Source organism: Vulpes vulpes, chromosome 13 (assembly GCF_048418805.1).
Source record: "Vulpes vulpes isolate BD-2025 chromosome 13, VulVul3, whole genome shotgun sequence".
Lineage (NCBI taxonomy): Eukaryota > Metazoa > Chordata > Mammalia > Carnivora > Canidae > Vulpes > Vulpes vulpes.
The window spans coordinates 35418391-35438298 of record NC_132792.1 but is presented as its reverse complement, the minus strand read 5'-3'; the positions used below and the strand labels follow the sequence as shown (position 1 = coordinate 35438298).

Below are 19908 nucleotides of genomic sequence, written 5' to 3'. Positions count from 1 at the left end.
TTTGAGGGATCTCATTGTTTTTTCACTCTTCTGTATGTATGATTTATTTTGCAGGAGTATAAATCAAAACATATTTTTGGAACATTTAAGATCTCTTTAAGGTATTTTTTGTGCTTATCCTGGAAGTATAGAATACTTTGTATACCAGAGCTAATGACAACCGATCTTTTAGTGTTTCTGTGTTGTAACAATCGCCACTGGGCAGACAGCTGCCAAACATCTTGCAATTAATCTGATACACGTTGGCTTTCGTATTCTTTTTCTTTCAGAACAAATGCCCTGAAGTAGAGGAGTTGGTCTTCAGCCATTTTGTGATCTGTAATGACACACAGGAGACACTGCGGTTTGGCCAGGTGGATACTGATGAAAATATTCTACTGGCGAGTCTCCATAGTCACCAGTACAGCTGGCGCTCTCACAAATCCCCACAGGTATTTGAGAAACAGCCTTACAAACACAGCAATTGTTAAGGTTGGGGATTCATTTATTCTGCATTTGTGTGCCTGTGTCTAATTTCCCTTTTTAAGTCTCCCAGGGAACCACACAGCATAGCTGCCTCTGACAGAAACCCAGAAACATTTAGAGATGGGAGCATAGGGCAATCATGCTCTCTTGGAAGGGAGCAGTCTCCTGTTTAGCACAGGTGCTGAGGAGGCAGCACGGTGTGGTGATTATGAGGCTGGACTGTAGAGCCAAGGTTCATAGGCTTTGATCCTGTCTCTGTAACCCTCCTTTGCTCTCTGGCTTCAGTTCTCACATCTGTAAAACAGGAATAATGATAGGACCCATTTTATAGGTTCTAAGTGAGTTACTGTGTATGATGGCACTAGAATAGTGCTCGAAGTACTATAAGCATTATGTGTTGGCTATTATTATTTATACATTCGTTCAGATTTGTATTGTGTACATACTGTGCACCTGGCATGTCCTAGGTCCTGGACATGCAAAGACAGGGAAGTCACAGTCCTTGCCCTCCAAGGACAGCTCACAATCCGTGACCAGGGAGTCACTGAGAAAAGGCATACCAAAGGATGTCTGTTTTCCAAGTAGTATAATTCCATTTTCCTGTCACTTTAGATGGGAATAATTAGAGGGATGTGCCCTGTAGGGATAATATGAGGATGAATTAAATATAAAGATGTGGTCTTAAATGAGTAAAAGAAATCCTAGGAAGTCATCTCAGGAATAATGTATTTTTAAAACTCTGGGTAATAAGGAAACTACTGCTTGTGATTAAAAGAAAGCCATTAGATTAGAGAGCAAGTTTTCCCATCTGGCCTATAGACCAGCTTCAGAATATGTTATGCCCTCAGGGTCCCTCTTGCTTACCCCCCACTCCCACCCCCCGGCTAGATTCTGATTTCTGGCTTGCTTTTTCATCGTACTGTCACACTGCCAGTATAAAATTTGAAAAGGTAGACACAGTACATCCTTATTTAAGAATATTTATTTAATTCTAGTTAACCTGATAGGACATTAAAACCACATAAATCCTTTCTTAATGAAACTTCTTAGAAAAATTTCTCAGATGAAATAATTTTGTACTCGTCTTTTTAGAGAGAATGACATTCCCTTGTTTTCTAATGTCTCTCTCGAGAAATCTCCACGTTCTTAAGTGGCTTAGTTGTTTGCCCCTCGTAACATAGTTAAAGGCCAGTTTGTTTTCCTCAAAATCTTTTTAGGATTTGTTTTCTTATTAATTGCAGAAGTGAAAACACACAGACATGTGACAAAAAATTTTTAAAAACAGAACTCCCATAATCGCCACCATTCAGAGACAACCCGTGTTAATATTGTTGTATAGCCTTTTCGGTGTTTGAAAGTTTTCATGGTCAGCAGTGAGCTGCTACTAACAGGAGAAACCTCTCTGAAGGCACAGCCACAGGTCGCCCTGACCTGCGCCTGCAGCCCCACACCCACACCCGCACAGGCTCAGGCCTTCCCCCACAGAAAGCAAAATGCAAGAGGCTTAGCTCCCCTTCTGGTCACTCTAAGATGCACAGACCCACAAGGCCCTTGGTCACCCCCAAGATTCCCAGACACTGGAGCCAGGAAGAGAAGGGTGATCACAGAGCAGCTGGTTCAGGGCTGGGGAGGACCTAGAGTCTTCATGTTAAGGGCATGCGGTGTCTGGGTGGGAAGGAAAGAAACAGGAAAGAACCACAGTTGACCACTGCCAGCACTACACCTTCATATTTTATTTTTTGCATGTTTTCAATATCTTGTATTTGTTACTAGTTTTGTTTTCACATTATCTATGTGTAGTTTGTGTTACTTGTTAGGCATGTTATAAATCAGGAGACAAATGGAAATGTTAAGCTGAGATGGTCATAGAGTTGAGACCGAGTCCTGTATCTTTTCTTCTCGATAGAGTGTTATTTCTACAGCTCTCCTAGGTTTGAGCCGCATAATTCATGGGTATTATAAAGTAAATATAGAATTAGAATAACCAAGCTGTGAAATTGCAAGGCATAGGCTGAGAATCACTAGTCTAACACTCCACATTTAATGCTAGACCAAGGGATCCCTGGGTGGCGCAGCGGTTTGACGCCTGCCTTTGGCCCAGGGCGCGATCCTGGAGACCCGGGATCGAATTCCACGTCGGGCTCCCAGTGCATGGAGCCTGTTTCTCCCTCTGCCTGTGTCTCTGCCTCTCTCTGTGTGTGTGTGTGTGTGTGACTATCATAAATAAATAAATAAATAATTTTAAAAAAAATAAAGCTAGACCAATAAAAAGTAAAAAATAAAAAAATAAAAAATAAAGCTAGACCAATGTGGGATTCTTAGTCCAAGTAAATCCCTTGCAAAGTCTTAATGTTATTACCAAAAATAATAAGAACCTTTTTATGACAAACTGGACACAAGACAGATATCTATTAAAACTTTGTTTTCCTCTTAAAGAGGAAAATTGTGTTCTCTGAATACAAATTTTAATGAGCTGTAGTCATAATAATCTTCAGGCTAAAACTTAGATCAACTTTGTTTAAAAAAAAAAAAAAGAATTGATGTCTCTTTACAAAACTCCATAGGTTGAAGGAAGTATGTTTTAGGGCCCTCTGAAGCCTTCTGGCTTCTGCCTTAATGGGCCCAGAGGGCCTTCATGGAATCCTTACATCCACAATGGCAAATTCTGTTGTGTTCTAATGAAAGGTTTACATCCGAGGATCAGAAAAACTAGCCACTTAGCTTCAAACTGCACCTGGAGGTAGTCATAGACTTGCAAGTGAGCAAACTGTTGCTTTTTCCAGACTCCACGTCATATCCTGGGTTGCCCAGCAGGCTTGGTTTTAGGAACATTTGTGTCTGCATGTTTATGCTACCTTGGGTGTTACTCAATTCATAGTCTCAGGGAGGATTTCTAGAGTTCATAGAACTTAACTCCACTAAACAATGTAGCTTATATTGCAGAGATCAAGAAAGTAGCAATGACAGCTGGAAAGGTTTCAAAGAGGTCAGCATATCTTAGAACACACAGGAGGTTGCTAACAACAGTAAGTCCCAACAGGATGGGAAGAAACATGGATACAACCAATTCCAGAAATCCAAAGCTGATTTTAAAATTGAAAAGTTGTAAACTCTCCTTATAGTTCCTAACACATGCTCTGAAGCAGAAGCACTTAAAATGCTGGATATCCCACAAGACTTGCTTGCCTAAACAAACAAAGGAAGAACAAAACGAATTCCTAGGGAATAGTTTAACATATTCAGCTGCACAATCATTTATGCCACCACCAAGGACCGTTAAATACCCCAGTTCAGTAGACTTCAAATCAAGTTGGGCAAGAACAATAACCAGCAAGAGACTGGTCTTCAAAAAATGCTTCTCATTGTATGAAGTTGAATCTAAGGACCATAAGTGTAAGTTTATGGAATCTTTCCCCAGAATACGGGCAGTATGTGCAGCATGGAGTCAAGGAAGATTTTGTTTAATGAAGCCAAACTAAATATAAGGACACTTCCATCAACCAGTAGGATTTGTGTTTAGGTTGATCAAGTTGACTTCGTCTCCTGGTTAATACAGAGTACTGTTGGCTAATGAAACCTGACATTGGAATGTCTCTACCTTGTATGTAAGGAATTACATTCACCTTTATGCTCAAAACATGCACAATTTATAGATTATACATTTTTTAGAATTGCAGAATTCCAACTACCAGTGACTTAACTTCAGTAATCAAACCATCTAGCAAGGTGAAAATGGGCTCTAGACAGAGCTATAGAAAATAATAAAATATTACTCCAAAATAGACATAATAGAAAGTTTCATAAGCTCATGAAAAATGACAAGTATTTTAAAATGCAAAATGTAACAAGGTAAGAATTTTGAGGAGCAGCAGAGCATCTGGGACATACTCATTATTAAAGTAGTCAGATTTAGTGAAGAAAATAGAAAATCATATATTACTCCAACACAGAGGTTGGCAAACTTTGTAGTGCCATGTAGTCAATATTTTAGGCTTTCAGGGCCTTTCTGTCTCTCTCCTAGCTATTCCTCTCTGCACAAAAGCAGCCTATGAAAGTGTGGCTGTGTTCCAATAAAACTTTATTTATAGACTATGGAATTTGAATTTCAGTAATTTTCACACATCACGAAATCCTTTTCTTCTATTTTTTTTGACCATTTTAAAATGTAAAAATTATTTTAAGCTCACAGGCTGTACAAAAATAGGCCATGCACCACATTTGGCCCACAAACTATAGTTTGCCATGTCGTGTTTTAAGCCCCTGGGTTGACAAAACTCAATAGACAAAAGGCTTGATATTCAGTTGTTTCACTGTGACCTAAGTAGTATTTTTGTCACTTGAAAAGTTGGCAAAATCTTTCAGAAATTAAGAAGTGACAAATAATAGTTTAAATCTATCACATATAATCAACCTGTACTCACCACGTTAACAGTAAAATGCGTTTATTTTACATTTTCTGGGCCTGTATAGATAGAAATTTCCCCATTTCACTGTTTGTATATAGAAATATTTTAAAGTGTTTAAAGAAATATTTTAAAGTAGATGTGTATAAAGAAATATATTAAATATTTTAAAGAATATCTGATCATCTTCCCCTTGTCTAAAGGGACATAAAAGGTTTTGAGTATCTACCTATCTTATAGTAAATCCAGCCAGTAGTTAATTTCATTAACTAAACTGTAATTCTCATTCACTTCACTCTTTCTATATCCATTTATAAAATATATATACATATCATAAAGAACACATTCCTTATTGTCACAGAGTTTTAAAAATTTAGAAGACTTAGGGAGACAAGGAAATATTCTATGTTGGCAAAACTGTTTAAAGTGATTAATTTTTCAGGTGTTTGCCTCTGCTATTATGTGGCACATGGCATGCATATTAAAGTTTGTTTAGAAGATGCAAATGGAATTAATACTTCCTTTCTAGAAAACAATTTCATAAGAAGCATAGAAGCTATTAAAATGGTCAAAGCCTTTGACTCAGTAAATCCTCTACTAGTAAGCTCTCAGGAGGAATTCCAAGTTAAAGCAAAAGTTTATATGTTAAAAATATTTATCACAATTTTATTTATAGTATCAAAAATTAAAAACCAAAATGTTCACTTTTAAAGCTATAGGTGAGTAAAATCTAACACAGCTGAATAATAAACAATTATCAGACCTTCCACTTTGACATAGAAAGAGGAAGTGCTACCATATCCTATTGGTCAGAAAACAGAATATAAAATTCTACATATATAATATGACCTTAGCAATATAAGAACAAATGCATAAAAAATGCTGGAAGGAGATATGTCAGAATGTTGCCAGTGGTTGCATTTGAGTGGTAGGTTAAGGTGATATTTTTCCACTTTATTATGTTTTTATATAGATCTCAACTCTTTAAAATATGGCATATAGATTATTAAAGCAGAAAGAAATTAAGTAAAAACCCTGAAAAAGTGTATACACAGACTAAAAGGAATTCAAACACTGACCAGAAGAGTGACAAGTGCAGTGATTTATCAGTAATGGTTATCTTGACATGGTTATCTTCTCATGACAATTGCAAGTTTTCTCTCAAATATTCTCTTAGTTTCAGCTTTGTCCCACTCCAGTCTATCTTGAAGACTATACCTCAAGTAACTTCCCTGAATAATGTCTTAATTATTACAATTTCCTGTCCAAAAATCTTTATAGCCTCCCCATCATCTATTAAATATCCAAATCATCTGGCATCCAAGGCCTGACTAGGTCACTCACAAGCCCACCTGTCTGCCATTATTTCCCTCTAGCCAATTTAGTCTCCCAATCTCCCATTCAGTTTTAATCCATAAATGTTAATTTATTGTGACCTCTTGTGTGTAATTAAATATATTCATTTTCTATAAAGAACTTACTGTCTAATAAGCGGGTCAGAAAAGTAAACAGATTTTTATAGACATGATCTGTATCTATCAGGACATTATTGCAGTAATTCAATACAGGGGGAAATGACAGGTAACTGAATTAAAATACTAACCATAAGAAAGAAAAGTGAGAAAATCAGGAAGTACATTCCGTTGCTTCTGGATGTGGATGAGGTCTTGATAGGCACTCAAAGAAAATGTTTCCAGATCTAGCATGAGAATGAGAATCTGCCAAGGCTTGCTGGTAGAAGGGATATTTGTATTGAATTTTATTTTATTCTTATTATTTTTTATTTAAATTCAGTTTGCCAACATATAGTATAACAGTGCCCATCAAGTGCCCTCCTCGATGCCGGTCACCCAGTTACCCCATCCCCCTGCTCTCTTCCCCTTCCATAACCCTTTGTTGTTTCCCAGCATCAGGAGTGTCTCATGATTTGTCTTCCTCCAATTTTTCCCCACTCAGTTTCCCTCCTTTTCCTTATAGTCCCTTTCACTATTTCTTATATTCTACATATGAGTATTTAAATAAGAGTTAGACCAGTGAAGTGAGGCTGCTGGTGGTGGTGTTCCAGACAAAGGAACCAACATGTATGAGAGCTGCAGAGGCATGACACAACATGGCATGGTAGGACAACTTGACCCATTTGACTGCAGTACAGAGTACATGTGGGAAACTCCAAGACGGGAAGGTAAGTGATACCTCTTTTGTGCTGTTTGAAGCAGCTGTAATGCTGTCTTGAGCCACTGGTAACACAAAGGCAGGATAAACTGCATACTTGAAGAAGTCAAAGCTGGCTTTCCACAGAGGCTAGGTTTGAAGGATGAATAGAGGTTGGTCCAGGGAACAGTAGTGGAGGAAGCCCATGAGGCAGAACCAGGGATTTGGAGATATATATAGCATGTCATGTTCAAGGGAATTCGGATTTTGTTCAGAATAACTCAGGCATAAAAATTGTGTGTCCTGCTGAAAAGATGTGTGTTGGTAAACTGGCTCTTTGCGGGTGATGAAGAAGCACCTGATATGTCGGGCTGGCAAATTTCAATGGTGTGAATACTCTCATCATGGCTGATCTCAAGCTACCAGCGATCTCAAACAATCAGCTCACAAAATTCCTGAATGTTCAGGAATGAGTATGAGCCACCTCCAGCACATCACTATTAAGAGGAAGTATGTTCTGTAGAGCCTGGCAGCCCATTTGGGGAGATACACCTGTATGTGACGGGCATACTTCTGCCTGTGGAATGGCTTTAAGTAGAGGGGTCACAGGATCACAGTTGCGTCCTGGAAAGATCTCTGTGGTGTAGTTGAAAAGACAGTCTGGGGGAGATCGAGAATGCAAACGGAGTAGTGTGGACTGTGCTGCAGAGCCCAGGAGGGACAGAGGTGATAGTCCCTGGGCCAAGACAGAGGAGAAGTCATCGCTTGGTGTAAATGCCTAGCAAACTCATCCTTCTGTGAATAACAGCTATAAATTCTGAACAAAACACAAATGAACTACTTCTGGAGACTGAACAAAGAGCAGGCAGATTTTGGAGGGGAATCAGAACTTTGAGCAAGTGATCTGCAGAGTGAATTCCCCATTTTTCGTGGCTGTGCCTTGATGGTAATTGCAGTTGTTTCAGTGCTGGGGTAGCCCATTGTTTTCCTGGCCTAAGGTGCCAGGGGAAAGAGCTCAGGTCACCAAGGCTGCTAGAAAGTGAGGAGAAAACGTTGGACATGGGGAAACCAGAAAATGTGAAAATAATTTGGCCCAACTGTCTACTGACTACAGAACCATATGTGTGTGGGGAAAACCGGATGCAGCCTGTACCCAGGGCTTTAAGATCTGAACTAATCTGAGCCACCACTCAGATGTGTGAGAGTTTTCAGTTTGAGTCTAAACAAATTGATTATTTGTTAAATCAAAAACATTAACACTCCAGAGCAATTATAAGAAAATCCAGAGTCTCCACAGCAAAACATTTACAGTGCCCATAATATAAACCAAAATTATTCAACAAATCTCAAGAATCTCAAAAAAAAAAAAAAAAAAAGTAGTTCAATTTCAAGAGAAAGATAATTAACAGATGCCAATGCTAAAATGACCTAGAGGTTAGAATGACCAGGCATAGCCTTTAAAGCAACTATAACAAAGGGAAAGGCATTTTTCAGATGTAATTAAGGTCTCAAATTAGTTGATTTTTAATTAATCAAAAGGGAGAATATTTTGTGGACCTAATGGAGTCAGATTAAAGCCCTAAAAGAGGGACTGGACCCTTTTGAGAGGAGAGAGATACGTATGCTCCTGCTGGCTGTGGAGAAGCAAACTATCTCGTTGTGACTGCCTGCAAAGAAGGCCATGGGGCAGAGAGCTGTGGGAAGCCTCCAGGACCTGCAGGTGGCTGCCAGTCCCAGTCACTAGTAGTCAGAGAGAGCCCTCATCCTATAGTCACAGGGGAAATAATTCTGCCCACAAACTGAGTGCGCCTGGAAGTGGATTCTTCCCTGTTTGGACTCATGACCCACAGACAGAGTGATGGTAAATGTGTACTCTTTTAAGCTGCTAAATTTGTGGCAATTTGTCATTCCATGATAGAAATATAATACAACATGACAGAAGAAAAAAAGCCAGTAAACTTGAAGATAGATCATAGAAATCATCCAGTCTGAAGGAGAGAGAGAGAAAAAAAAAGACTCAATAAAATTAATTGAACTGCAGGGACCTGTGGGACAATTTCAAAAGTCTAATATATGAGTAATTGCAATCCAAGAATGAGAAGAGAATGAGAAAACGGGGCCAAAAACATTAAATAAGCTCAAAAAAACTTCCCAAGTTTTGTAAAAAGATAGAAATTTACAGACCCAGGAAGGAAGCTCAGAAAACTCCAAACAGACATCTCAAAGAAACTCACACTCAGGCACCTCAAGATGAAACTACTCAAACCAAAGAGAAAGAGAAAATCTTCAGGATTAACTGGAGGGAAAACTGTAGGGGAAACCATTTGAATAACTATGAACTTCTCTTTGGATATCAGGGAAGCTAGAAGTCAATGGAGCAAAATCTTTAAAGTGCTAAGAGAAGGTTTACACTGAAAGTGATCTGTCTAGAAGCTATCTGGGGGTTACAATCACCAGGATTTGGTTACTGGTCATGAATGAGAAGCGCCTAGTTTGACTCTGAGGTTTAAGACTCGGGGATGAGTTGGCAGTGCTGCTGTTGGCCCAAGACAGGGAACAGGTAAAAAGACAATGTTTCGGAAACAGAGGATGGAATAGGATATGAGAGCACAACAGGGTGATTGTAAAATCTGTTTTGGGCACATTGAGTTTTGGGTTCCTTGGGAGGACAGAAAGAATGTTATATTAGAAAAAAACACACAGATTTGAAGCCATAAATGCCTGGATTTCACTCCTAAGGTTTGTTAGCTATGTAAGATTGGAAAAGTGTTTTAATTCCTTGGAGTATCAGCTTTGTCTTCTGCAAAATCAAGAGTTTGTTTTTTGTTTTTTTTTTTTTTTAAATCAAGAGATTTTTGCGACTGTCCCCTGCAATAACATTTATAAAAGGCTAGTGAAGAACTCAGCTCTCTGTAACCAAAGGTTCCTTTCCTTCCCTTTTCCCTTTCTTAACTAGACATCTAAGTGCCCATGTATGGTAGGCAAGTTGAATGAAAGGGTCAGAATATCAAAAGAAATAGTCTGGCCTAAGAGGTAAAAATTGGGTCTATCATCAGTGCTTTGGGAGCAGTGGGACTAAATCAGAATGCCCAAAGAGGCAGTGCAAAGAAAAGAGGACTTTTTTGGTTACCTATTACAGTAGAACAATGGACAGCAGTGGTATAAGCAGAGGATGACTACTATAGACACTCCACTCGTAAAAGGAGAGAAAGGGAGACCTGTCAGAGTTACTGGTCCATGAAAAGTTTATATCCAACCAGATAAATGTCAGAAGTTTCTCTATTAGTAATCATCCATACTGCTGCTCAGGAATAATTGTCCATGGCTCCTTGCTTTGGATTCTCGGCTCAAGCCTCTGAGTCATCCATCCTTTTTCATGAAAAGTGTCCTTTGTTTGCACTTCATAGTTTTCTCAGCCTGCTTTCTGTCAGTAGAATTGTGAAGGATCACAGGACTCTTTACCACTTTGTACTGTCTTCGTCTCCTTCAGTCTAAATTGGCAGTGTTTCTGCTGATATAATTCTTTAAACAATTTTGTGGGGCTCTTGTCAATCTTACTGAGGTTTGCTACAATAGACAAAATCACTCATCTCTTCAGGATAATTCCTTCTCTGCATTGGGGTTTGCTGACTCTGCTGAGAGTGTTAGAAGCCCTGTGGTTTGCACAGTTTGCTAAGACACCAGTTTAGATCTCTCTGAGATCTGAACAAAGGATTTTACAGCCATATCCCTAAACCAGCTTCATCCCTAAACCAGCTTTCCTGGCTGTGTCCTGGATTTGATCTTTACCTAGAAACCATTTCTTGGTTTTAGCATCATTTGCCATCTGGAAGGCTAGAAATGTTCAAAACTAGCAAATCCTGGCTCCTCTTTGACAGTTCTTCCTTAAGCTTCTGCCAACCCCTCTCAGACTTTAGTATAAGCAGCAGATAGAAGCCAGGAGGTCCCTCAGCACTGCCCGGAAATCTCCTTAGCTAGATCACAGAGTTCATTAGGCACGTTTCTACTTTCCATATCACTCTAGCTTGTGGTGTTGCTAAAACCTGCCACTACATAGCAAGGATCCCCTTTCCTCCATCGTCTAGCAACATTTTCCTCACATCGTAACTGACAGCCTCCTCTAAGGCCATCAGATAACTATTAAAAATATCTTTGAAACACCTTAGGTACCCAACACTCTTCTCAAGTCCTCTGGATTCTGCCCACTTGCCTGCTCCAAAGCCCCTTGCATTTTTAGGCTCTTGTTATAATAGCACCCCACTTAGAGATAACAAAATCTTTATTAGTTACATATTGCTGCTTAATAAATTACCCGAAAGCCTGAGCAGATAAAACAACAAACAATTTTTTTAAAATCTCCATTTCATTAGCCAAGAATTTTGGGAGTGGTTGAACTGGGTTGTTGTGGTTCAGAATCTCCTAGAAGGTCGCAGTCAAGACATCAACTGGAACTGTAGTCATCTAAAGGTTTGACTGGGCTGGAGGATCCATTTCCAAAATGGCTCTCTCACATGGCTCTTGGCTGAAGGCCTTGGCTCTTTGCTACAAGGATCTCTCCATAGAGTTGGTGGAGTATTCTCATGACATAGCCACTGGCTTCCCCCAGATCGAGTGACCCAAAATAGAATAAGACAGAAGCCGTAGGGTCTTTTATGACCTAAGCTCAGAAGTCATTCATTGTCATTTCCATGATATATCCCAGTGGCTACACAGACTAGCCCTATTCAGCGTGGGAGAGGCCTACAGAAAGGCACAAATAGCAGAAAACAAGGATCACTGGAGCGATCTTGGCAGTGATAAGGAATAATAGTAGAATTTAGAGGTTAGGCTGAGGAATGGGATCTATTGAAAAGGGGATAAAAGGTATGAGAAAAATTAGGACATACAGTGTTCTAAAAACCAAGAAAAGAGTCTCTAGTGGAACAGAATTATCAGATGCAGCAGGGAGATTGAGACAAGAACTGAAGAGAGTACTAGGCAGTTGAGAGGTCATTAATGGTTCAAATATGGATAGAAGCCAAATTGAAGTGGGTTGAAAATGAACAGAAGGTGAGGGAATCAGCATGATTTTTTTTTTAAATCTTGACTAGGTGTTAACTAGAGAAAGCTGCAGGATCAAGAAAGGGTTTTAAGTGGAGGAAACTTAGGCATGTCCTGTGTGGAAGAAATAAATAGCAGAGGCTGATGTGCAGAAGAGAAGAAAAATGATTAATGGCATAAAGTCTTAGAAGATGGGAAGAGGAAGGACTCCAGATCATAGGTAGAAGGATTGACCCTGGACTGGAGGAGGCTTATGTCAGATATCTATTGCTGTTTAGCAGAGCACCCCAAAACTTAGGAGCTTAAAAAGGTGTATTAGCTCATGAATCTGTTGGTCAGAAACCTAGATGACCCCAGGAGGTTCTTCTGCCAGTGTCTGTGTGGCTCACTTGTGGTCCAAGATGGCCTCACTTGCACATGTGGTATTTGGCCAGCTGTCAGCCAAGGTACTCTTGCTTCTCTTCATGTGACCGGCGCAGCAGACAAGCCCAGACAGGAAAGCAAGCAGAAATTGCACAGCCTGTTGAGCCCAAGTTCAGAGCTCACACAGCATCTTCCGCCACGTTCTGTTAGGCAGAGCAAGTGACAGGGTTAGGCCAGGTATTACCTCTTGCTGAGAGAACTTGTGGCCATTTGCAACTTATCACAAAAGCCTCCTCTGATTTTGAGATTGGAGAGAGAGAATGGGGATGAATATGAATGGAGATGAGGTAGTGGATATTTGCTGAAAGTAAAAAGAAAGAAAAAAGAGCAGGAGGCTTTTCAAAAAAGGAATTTTCCACAATATCTAATCCTGTAGCCTGCTCATATTAGGCATTTGGTAAATGTTCACTGAAGAAATAAATGTTTCATTACTTACTCATAACGTTTCTGACATTTCTCAGGAACATAGACTTAAAAGCTTAGTTATTTTAACAATATGGAAATTATAAACTTTTTTTACATCCAATTGGGTATTTTGTGTGTAGTGTACAGACACACAAAAAGAGGTCCTCTAATCTCAAAATGTGTGCTTCTGTATACTGCCAGTGAAGTTGAGCTTTTAATTAAGAGTAGTTCCCCGTCTCCTACAACCCCTCCCCTTTAACCTCCCAGTGGCCTCTCATGAAAACTATGACAAAACTAGGAGATCACTGCAGAAGGGGATTCACAGTATTCTCCAAATGAGAGCTTCTTTCAGGTCCACATGCATTTCTAACTCTACCCAATTTATTCTTTTTTAATTTTTTGTTTAAGTAAGCTCTACACTACACATAGGGCTTGAACTCATGACCCTGAGATGAAGAGTTGCATGCTTTACCAACTGAGCCAGGTAGGCACCCCAACTCTTCCCAGTGTAACTGTGAAAAATTCTTGTTTGTCATAAACTAAAAGTACGTTGTATAGTTACCAAATATTACCAACTTAAAGTAAATCATTTCAAGTTAACTTTGCCACCCAGTATTTCTTTCTCTAACCATGAAAGTCCAATATCACCTTTGTTGTGAAGGGCACAGCTGTCTGCAACCAGCAATTCCATGTGGGGAGGAAGGATTGTATGCTTTTGCTCCCCAGTGGCAGTAACAAGCTTCTCTTTACTATTGCTGACATTAAGAAAGCTAAAATCAACAGTGAGGTAAACACTTCTTGGGACCATCTAGCAAGGATTTTAATCCCAAATATTCTATAAACACTGACTCCATTTGAGCACCCGGAACCTACTGTCCAGTATCTTTAGTTGGTTTTAGGCAGTAATTGAATGAGCAAAGTAGTAGATTATAGACTCTCCCTTTTCCTTTCTCTCTTAAAATATGTCAGTTTCATGAGAGTCCAGGAGACTTACATCCTGTGAGGAAGCATAGAGGGCCTAGTGAAGTCACCAGTAGAGGTAAATGGGGCCCTAACAGTTTTGGTCATTAAGTATCTAGTAGTTAGAGCATATTTGGAATTTCTTCATTTTCTGTGGGGAAATACATTCACTCTAAATGAGAGGCAGAGGTTTGGGGCTAAATTTTCTTTTTCCTGTATTTTTCAAAGTTTCTTTTTAAAAATGATTTCCAGTATGATCTTTAGTTAAGACTTTTAAAGTCTTTCACCAGAAATGGCAAAGATGGGACCGTGATAGGGCACTTTATTCAGCCCCAGAGTGGATTTCTGGAGCTTTCTACAAGCCTGCATGAAAAAGAACAACTGAGGATTATTTCAGCTGTGAAGCACCCAGAGGAATGACTGTTGGTGCTGCTAATGGTATCTCTGTCCCTCCTCTAGCAATAAATTTTAGATATTGAAATACAGCTTTGGAGAAAAACATACTGAAGATTCCTTAAGCTTTTTACAAGACACTGAACGGCTTTTCACAATCCTATGCTCTGGAAATGTGAATTCTTGATGTCTAAACATAAAGGTCCTTTACTAAACTAGTTTTAAATATGAGTTTTCATACAGAGTGCTTGGAGAAAGGGAATGCAGCTGGACCATTAAAGCGTGGTATTTTGCCATTTTTAAGTAATGGGAAATACTGATTAAGAATGTTATAAAGATTTCAGTATGCATAATGTAATTGTCTCTAATCCTAATCTATTAGCACGAATCTGTAACAAAAGCATTAACTCTGTTAAAGACAATGGCATACCTATTATACTGTGGCACTTTTTAATTATTTCCATACTGAACAGGATATTGAAGAGCTTATTATCTAAAGGTCAGAATAATGCCCAAGACATGGCCAAGCCCAATGAGTGTCAGATGCATGGAATGTTAGATGACTTCATAGTTATGAAATTATTTCATTTCTCATGATAATTCCTGACTTGCCAAGTTAGTGAATTTTAAGAACTCTGAGAGCAGATTTTAAGATAAATGTGAAATAATCCATACTTTTGGAGTCAGGGACTTCCCTTCAGGCATTAGTTCATATTTGACTTGCTTGACTTACACTTGGGGATAAAATGAGTTAGGACAAGGTCTTAGATACCACATTCCCTTACTGGGAAAGAAAACCAACTTGCACAACTTTGGCTCATGTTTCTTGTTATACAGGCACTGAGAAGCAGCCGTTGCCATGAAATACTTTATTTAACCTTTACAACAATGTTTTCTTAGTATGGCAAGGCAGTTTAGTTAAATGAAAATAAATAACTAAAAATTTTGGATTTCTTTTATATCCATCTGTTGACTTCTTTTTTTCTAATTAAAAATTAGGGATAACAATTATAATTGTCTAAATTGCCATGATGACTAAAAACAAAGATTGCTTAAAGCTGTTTTATCCTCTCTTAGGACACGTGTTTGAATGTCTTCTATTTTACATTAAAGTGAATTTTGAGAAAAAAATTTTTTTTAAAAAGTGAATTTTGCTGAGTGGTGAATGTTACATTTGAGAACAATTTGAAAGAAAGTTCTTTTAGGTTGGGTTTCTCTATTATTTATATTTGTATTTAGTCAAAATTGATTTTCAAACAAACAAAACAGTTTGGCTCACAAACTCAAAATATTTTTCCAAACCAGTATCTCTGGTGTCTTATCATATTGGTTTCCATTTTTCAGCTCCCCTAAATTAGTCTTTATTATTTCTATCCAACATGCTCTTTTCTCTCCCACTGAACAGCTGGGTCCAACTAAGAACGTGGCAACCATCAGCTATCATTCTGTTAAAATAATGTGTCTTCACAGCACCAAAATCTCCTGGCTCTGACTGCAACTCAATTAAGCAATTGAAATTATTATTTTATTTAATTAGCTTAAAAGAAAATATGGATTATTTCATATTTTATGGACAAACCATACTTTTCTGTACTCACATATACATATACATATACATTTTTCTGTATTTTTACTTTTTAACCCTTTGTGGCAGTTATCAGGGTGAACTATCTCAAAGACTCACACAATTCTGGACTTAAGGCAGTATCATGTTTTCTCAGTCACCAATCATTTAAATAGAGGGAAGTCTACACCCTTTAGAAACATGAAAACAATGTATGTGTGTAATGCTGAAATGATCTTTTCAAAATCTGTATGTCATTTTATACTGTTTTTACTATGTGCCTTTATATCTGATTTTATGATTAATATGTCCCAAAAATTATGCATAAAATTATGTTTTTAAAATATGAGGGAATTTGCTCATGATATCTTCTTGCAAAAATTTTTTGAAGTGTATTATTTTTCACTAATTTAGATAATTTAGATTGAGATAATTTTTTAAAAGATTTTATTTATTCATGTGAGACACAGAGAGAGAGGCCCATACACAGGCAGAGGGAGAAGCAGACTCCTCAAAGAGCTAATGGTGATGTGGGGCTTGATTCCCGGACCTGGATCACACCCTGAGCCGAAGGTGGACACTTGACCACTGAGCCACCCAGGCGTCTCAGATTTAGATAATTTTTTAGCAAAGAATACACATTAAGAATCCCATTGTTTTGTAGACAGTATATAAGTCAGAAGTACCACAATTATTCATCCTACTCTCACTTCTTTTTTAACTTCTTTTTCTCTACATATATAATTTTTAGACAGAGATTGATGCCCAAACAGGGAAAAACCATAAATTTTTGAATTTGGATTTCTGTTTAATTACTTATAAAATATAAATCTTTTCTAATTTTAGAAAGATTCTGTGATTTGATTATAGATATGTTGAAACAGATTAAGCCTTAATGTTTGCTAGAAATGTGTGACATTTACCTATGGAAATTCAAATAATTTACTGAAGACTATAGATGAAAGGACACAATGCACTGTTTTAAAGCTGTAGAGCCTTATACATAGAAGATATATAGAATCATTTTTTATATTAATTTTGTATATCTTGTTTTTCTCTCATACCTGTGACACTTTTTGTCCTATTTTTTTTTCTTTTTAAGATTTTATCTATTTACTTATGAGAGACACAGAGAAAGAGGCAGAAACATAGACAGAGGGAGAAACAAGCTCCATGCAGGGAGCCCAATGTGGGACTTGATCCCAGGACTCCAGGATCACGCCCTGAGCCAAAGGCAGATGCTTAACCCCTGAGCCACCCAGGCATCCCATGTCCTATTTCTTTATATATTTGTCTTTAACTTTAAAGACTTTCAATTTTTTTCTATAGCAGTTATTCATACTTGCGCTACTTCCGTCAGTGTAAATCAGTATTCTGCAAATGCATTTTTTAGTTTTTCCTGCACTTATTGTTTTATCTAATTACCTTTTTATATCACGTATTTATTTAAACCTCAGGCTGTTTTCTATTTATGCCAGACTGTTCTTTCTTCTCAATGGTTTTCTACAGTTTTACAGAAGTCATGTATTTTTGCTCAGTTTAAAGAAAACCAAAACTTTCCTGTTATTCTTTTCCTGAATTCTGCAAGAGAGTATTCATGAGAACTGGTCTCTTCCCCTCACTTTTTGAGATTATATTCTCTTCCCTTTGCTTTGTAGTATTTTTTCAGAGGTCACATGGCTTATTTTAGTTTATTAGTGATTAGAGTATATGGACTGTCCTTGGTTAAACCCTGTTACCACTTGAGGAATGATGAGACTGTTGCTCTCATCCTGCCCTGTGGCAGAATGACAGTCAATTCCTGGCTCACTTTCCATTTTCTAGCTGGCATGTCCTAATCTTTCTCAACTGTACAGAGGGGACAGCTTCTCCTCCATCTTTTCCCGCATCTCTGATACCCTAAATTATCACAATTTATGAAAAACTGCAGTTCCCCTTGTTCACAGCTGGTTTTGTTGTTCCTGACTCTTCCTCTGTAATGTTTGTCTTGTGATGACCTCTGATAAAATACAGCAGAGTACTGCCACATTCGGTTTTTCCCTGGGAGTTACTCTCTGTACAGATGTAGAAAGACCAGGGAGATAGTGAAGAGCAGGACATCAAACAGTCTATGAAGCTCAGTTACTTTCTCTCTCTGCCTGCAATGCTTCAATCCTGGGTGTTTACTGATGCCCTAAGGGGAAGTAGCAGCTGCTAAGAGTTCACTGCCTCTTTAGCATCCTTTTCCATACCATTCTCTTGTGGGCAGGTCCTCTTCCCAGCCCTCATGACTCATCCCCCAATAACCTACACATGTCTCTGACTGTGCAAGAGGGAGATCTGGCCTCCTAAAACAATGATTTTTATGCCAGTATGACTCTTTCCTTTCACGGATCAAAATTCAGTGGCTCCATTTGGGTTGGGATCAAAGCTATTAGAGGAATGTAAGCTGCTGAGTTCATACTATAAAGTTATTTTCCAAATCACATTAACAAGAAATAAGACAAGAAGTTGTTTGCACAAATGATTTGAAGCTATAGCTTGCTACTTTTAGGACTTGCCCTTGTTTGTAATGCAGTCAGCGTGCTTTGTAGACATTAATTTTGTGCAGAAAGAACCACTCCAAGTTAGGCTGTCACCTGCTTGTGTTTATCAGAAACAACAGTAATATATATATTTTATTTACTCTTATTTCAGCATGTTTTTTTTTCATGTTATTTCTTTGGGTTCTAAATATGTTCTCTGGACAGTCTTTTAATTCCCCAAGCAGAATACGTCTGGGGTCCTATAACAATTTTTTTCCTTCCTCTCATAAAATTTTAGAGCATAATTTTTCTTGTTAAATATCTGTTTCTCCCACTCTATTGTGAGAATTTTCAGTGCCAGTCATGTGTCTTGTTCATTTCTATAGCAACCATGTGTAGCATAGGCTGTTGGCTTATAGTAAATATTTAATAGCTGTAGATCCTAAAAATATTTGCTAAATTGGAAAAAAAAAAAAGTATTGCTCTAGGGGAAAAAGCTCAAATAATTAAATTAAACTTCTCCAAGGATCATGTGAATAAGTAACAGAGCAAACCAGACCCTCTGAGAGAAGCTTGGATGCTGCAGCAATGAACGGACCATCATGTCACCTTTTAGCAAAGTGCCAGCAGGTGCAAATGGGAAAACTGCGATACCGACTAGGAAAGATAGAGAGGCTTCATTCAGGAAGCTGAATTTGAGTTATTAAAATAGAAATGTGTCATTTCTTTTCCCTTAAAATGCAGACTCTGTATGCTTTCTATTAGATATTTTTATTTTTAATAATAGTAATGTTTATCTGATTGCAAAATAATACATATTTATGGTATGAAATTTGGAAATTACATAAAAGCACACAAAACATATACACAAAGGAATACTTAAAACATACAACCCCAAAACCCCAAGATAAAAACTCTTAACATTCTAGCATATTTCTAGCCATTTTTCTCCCCTATATACTTTTTCTTCATTTTACAAAAAAATGGAATGTATACTGCATGTTATCTTTATGTAATGTGCTTTTTTTCCCATTAATCTATTGCTAAGTAATATTCTTAATGTTTTTTCATGCTGTGATTGTTTTTTTCAATAGCTTGAGAGGATTCTACAATGTCAGTATGGTTAGGCACATCTAAGTCAGCACCACTTACTCTCTATAAGCACACTGGAGTTCAAATCTTATCCCTTGTCTTCCCATCACTGTGGCCCTGAGAAGCTCGCCTGGCCTCTCTGTGACTCAGTTTGCTTTTTCATCTGTAAAATGGAGCAAAAGTACTTACTTCCTAAGAACATTTTAAGGAATCAGTGATAAAATCTATAAAAAGCACTTAGACTAGCGCTCAGCACATAGTAGGTGTCTAACAAATGATACCTTTTATTGTTTTTACAGTATTTTATCAGATCAATTTCCTAGCAGTGCCTAATTTTTATTATTATGACGATGCTGGAATAAGCTTACATCTAGGTAAAACTTACACATATGTATAATTATTGCCTTATGATAAATTCCTGTGTAGGATTGATGAGTCAATGTCTAAAACAGATTTTTGACAAGGACTAGCCTCCAGCTACAATTTTCATTCTAACAGACGTTTTGTG

The 19908-nt window shown here is 38.0% G+C and overlaps 1 protein-coding gene across 17 annotated transcripts in view; it reads left to right on the top strand.

Moving 5' to 3' along the window:
• VPS13B (vacuolar protein sorting 13 homolog B) overlaps positions 1 to 19908 on the top strand; it is a 727825-nt gene that overhangs the window by 642206 nt on the left and 65711 nt on the right. For all 17 annotated transcript variants that reach the window (XM_072734208.1, XM_072734211.1, XM_072734207.1 and 14 more), the window contains one exon: positions 270 to 431. In XM_072734208.1, the coding sequence (XP_072590309.1) occupies positions 270 to 431 (162 nt within the window). The remainder of the gene's footprint in view (positions 1 to 269; positions 432 to 19908) is intronic.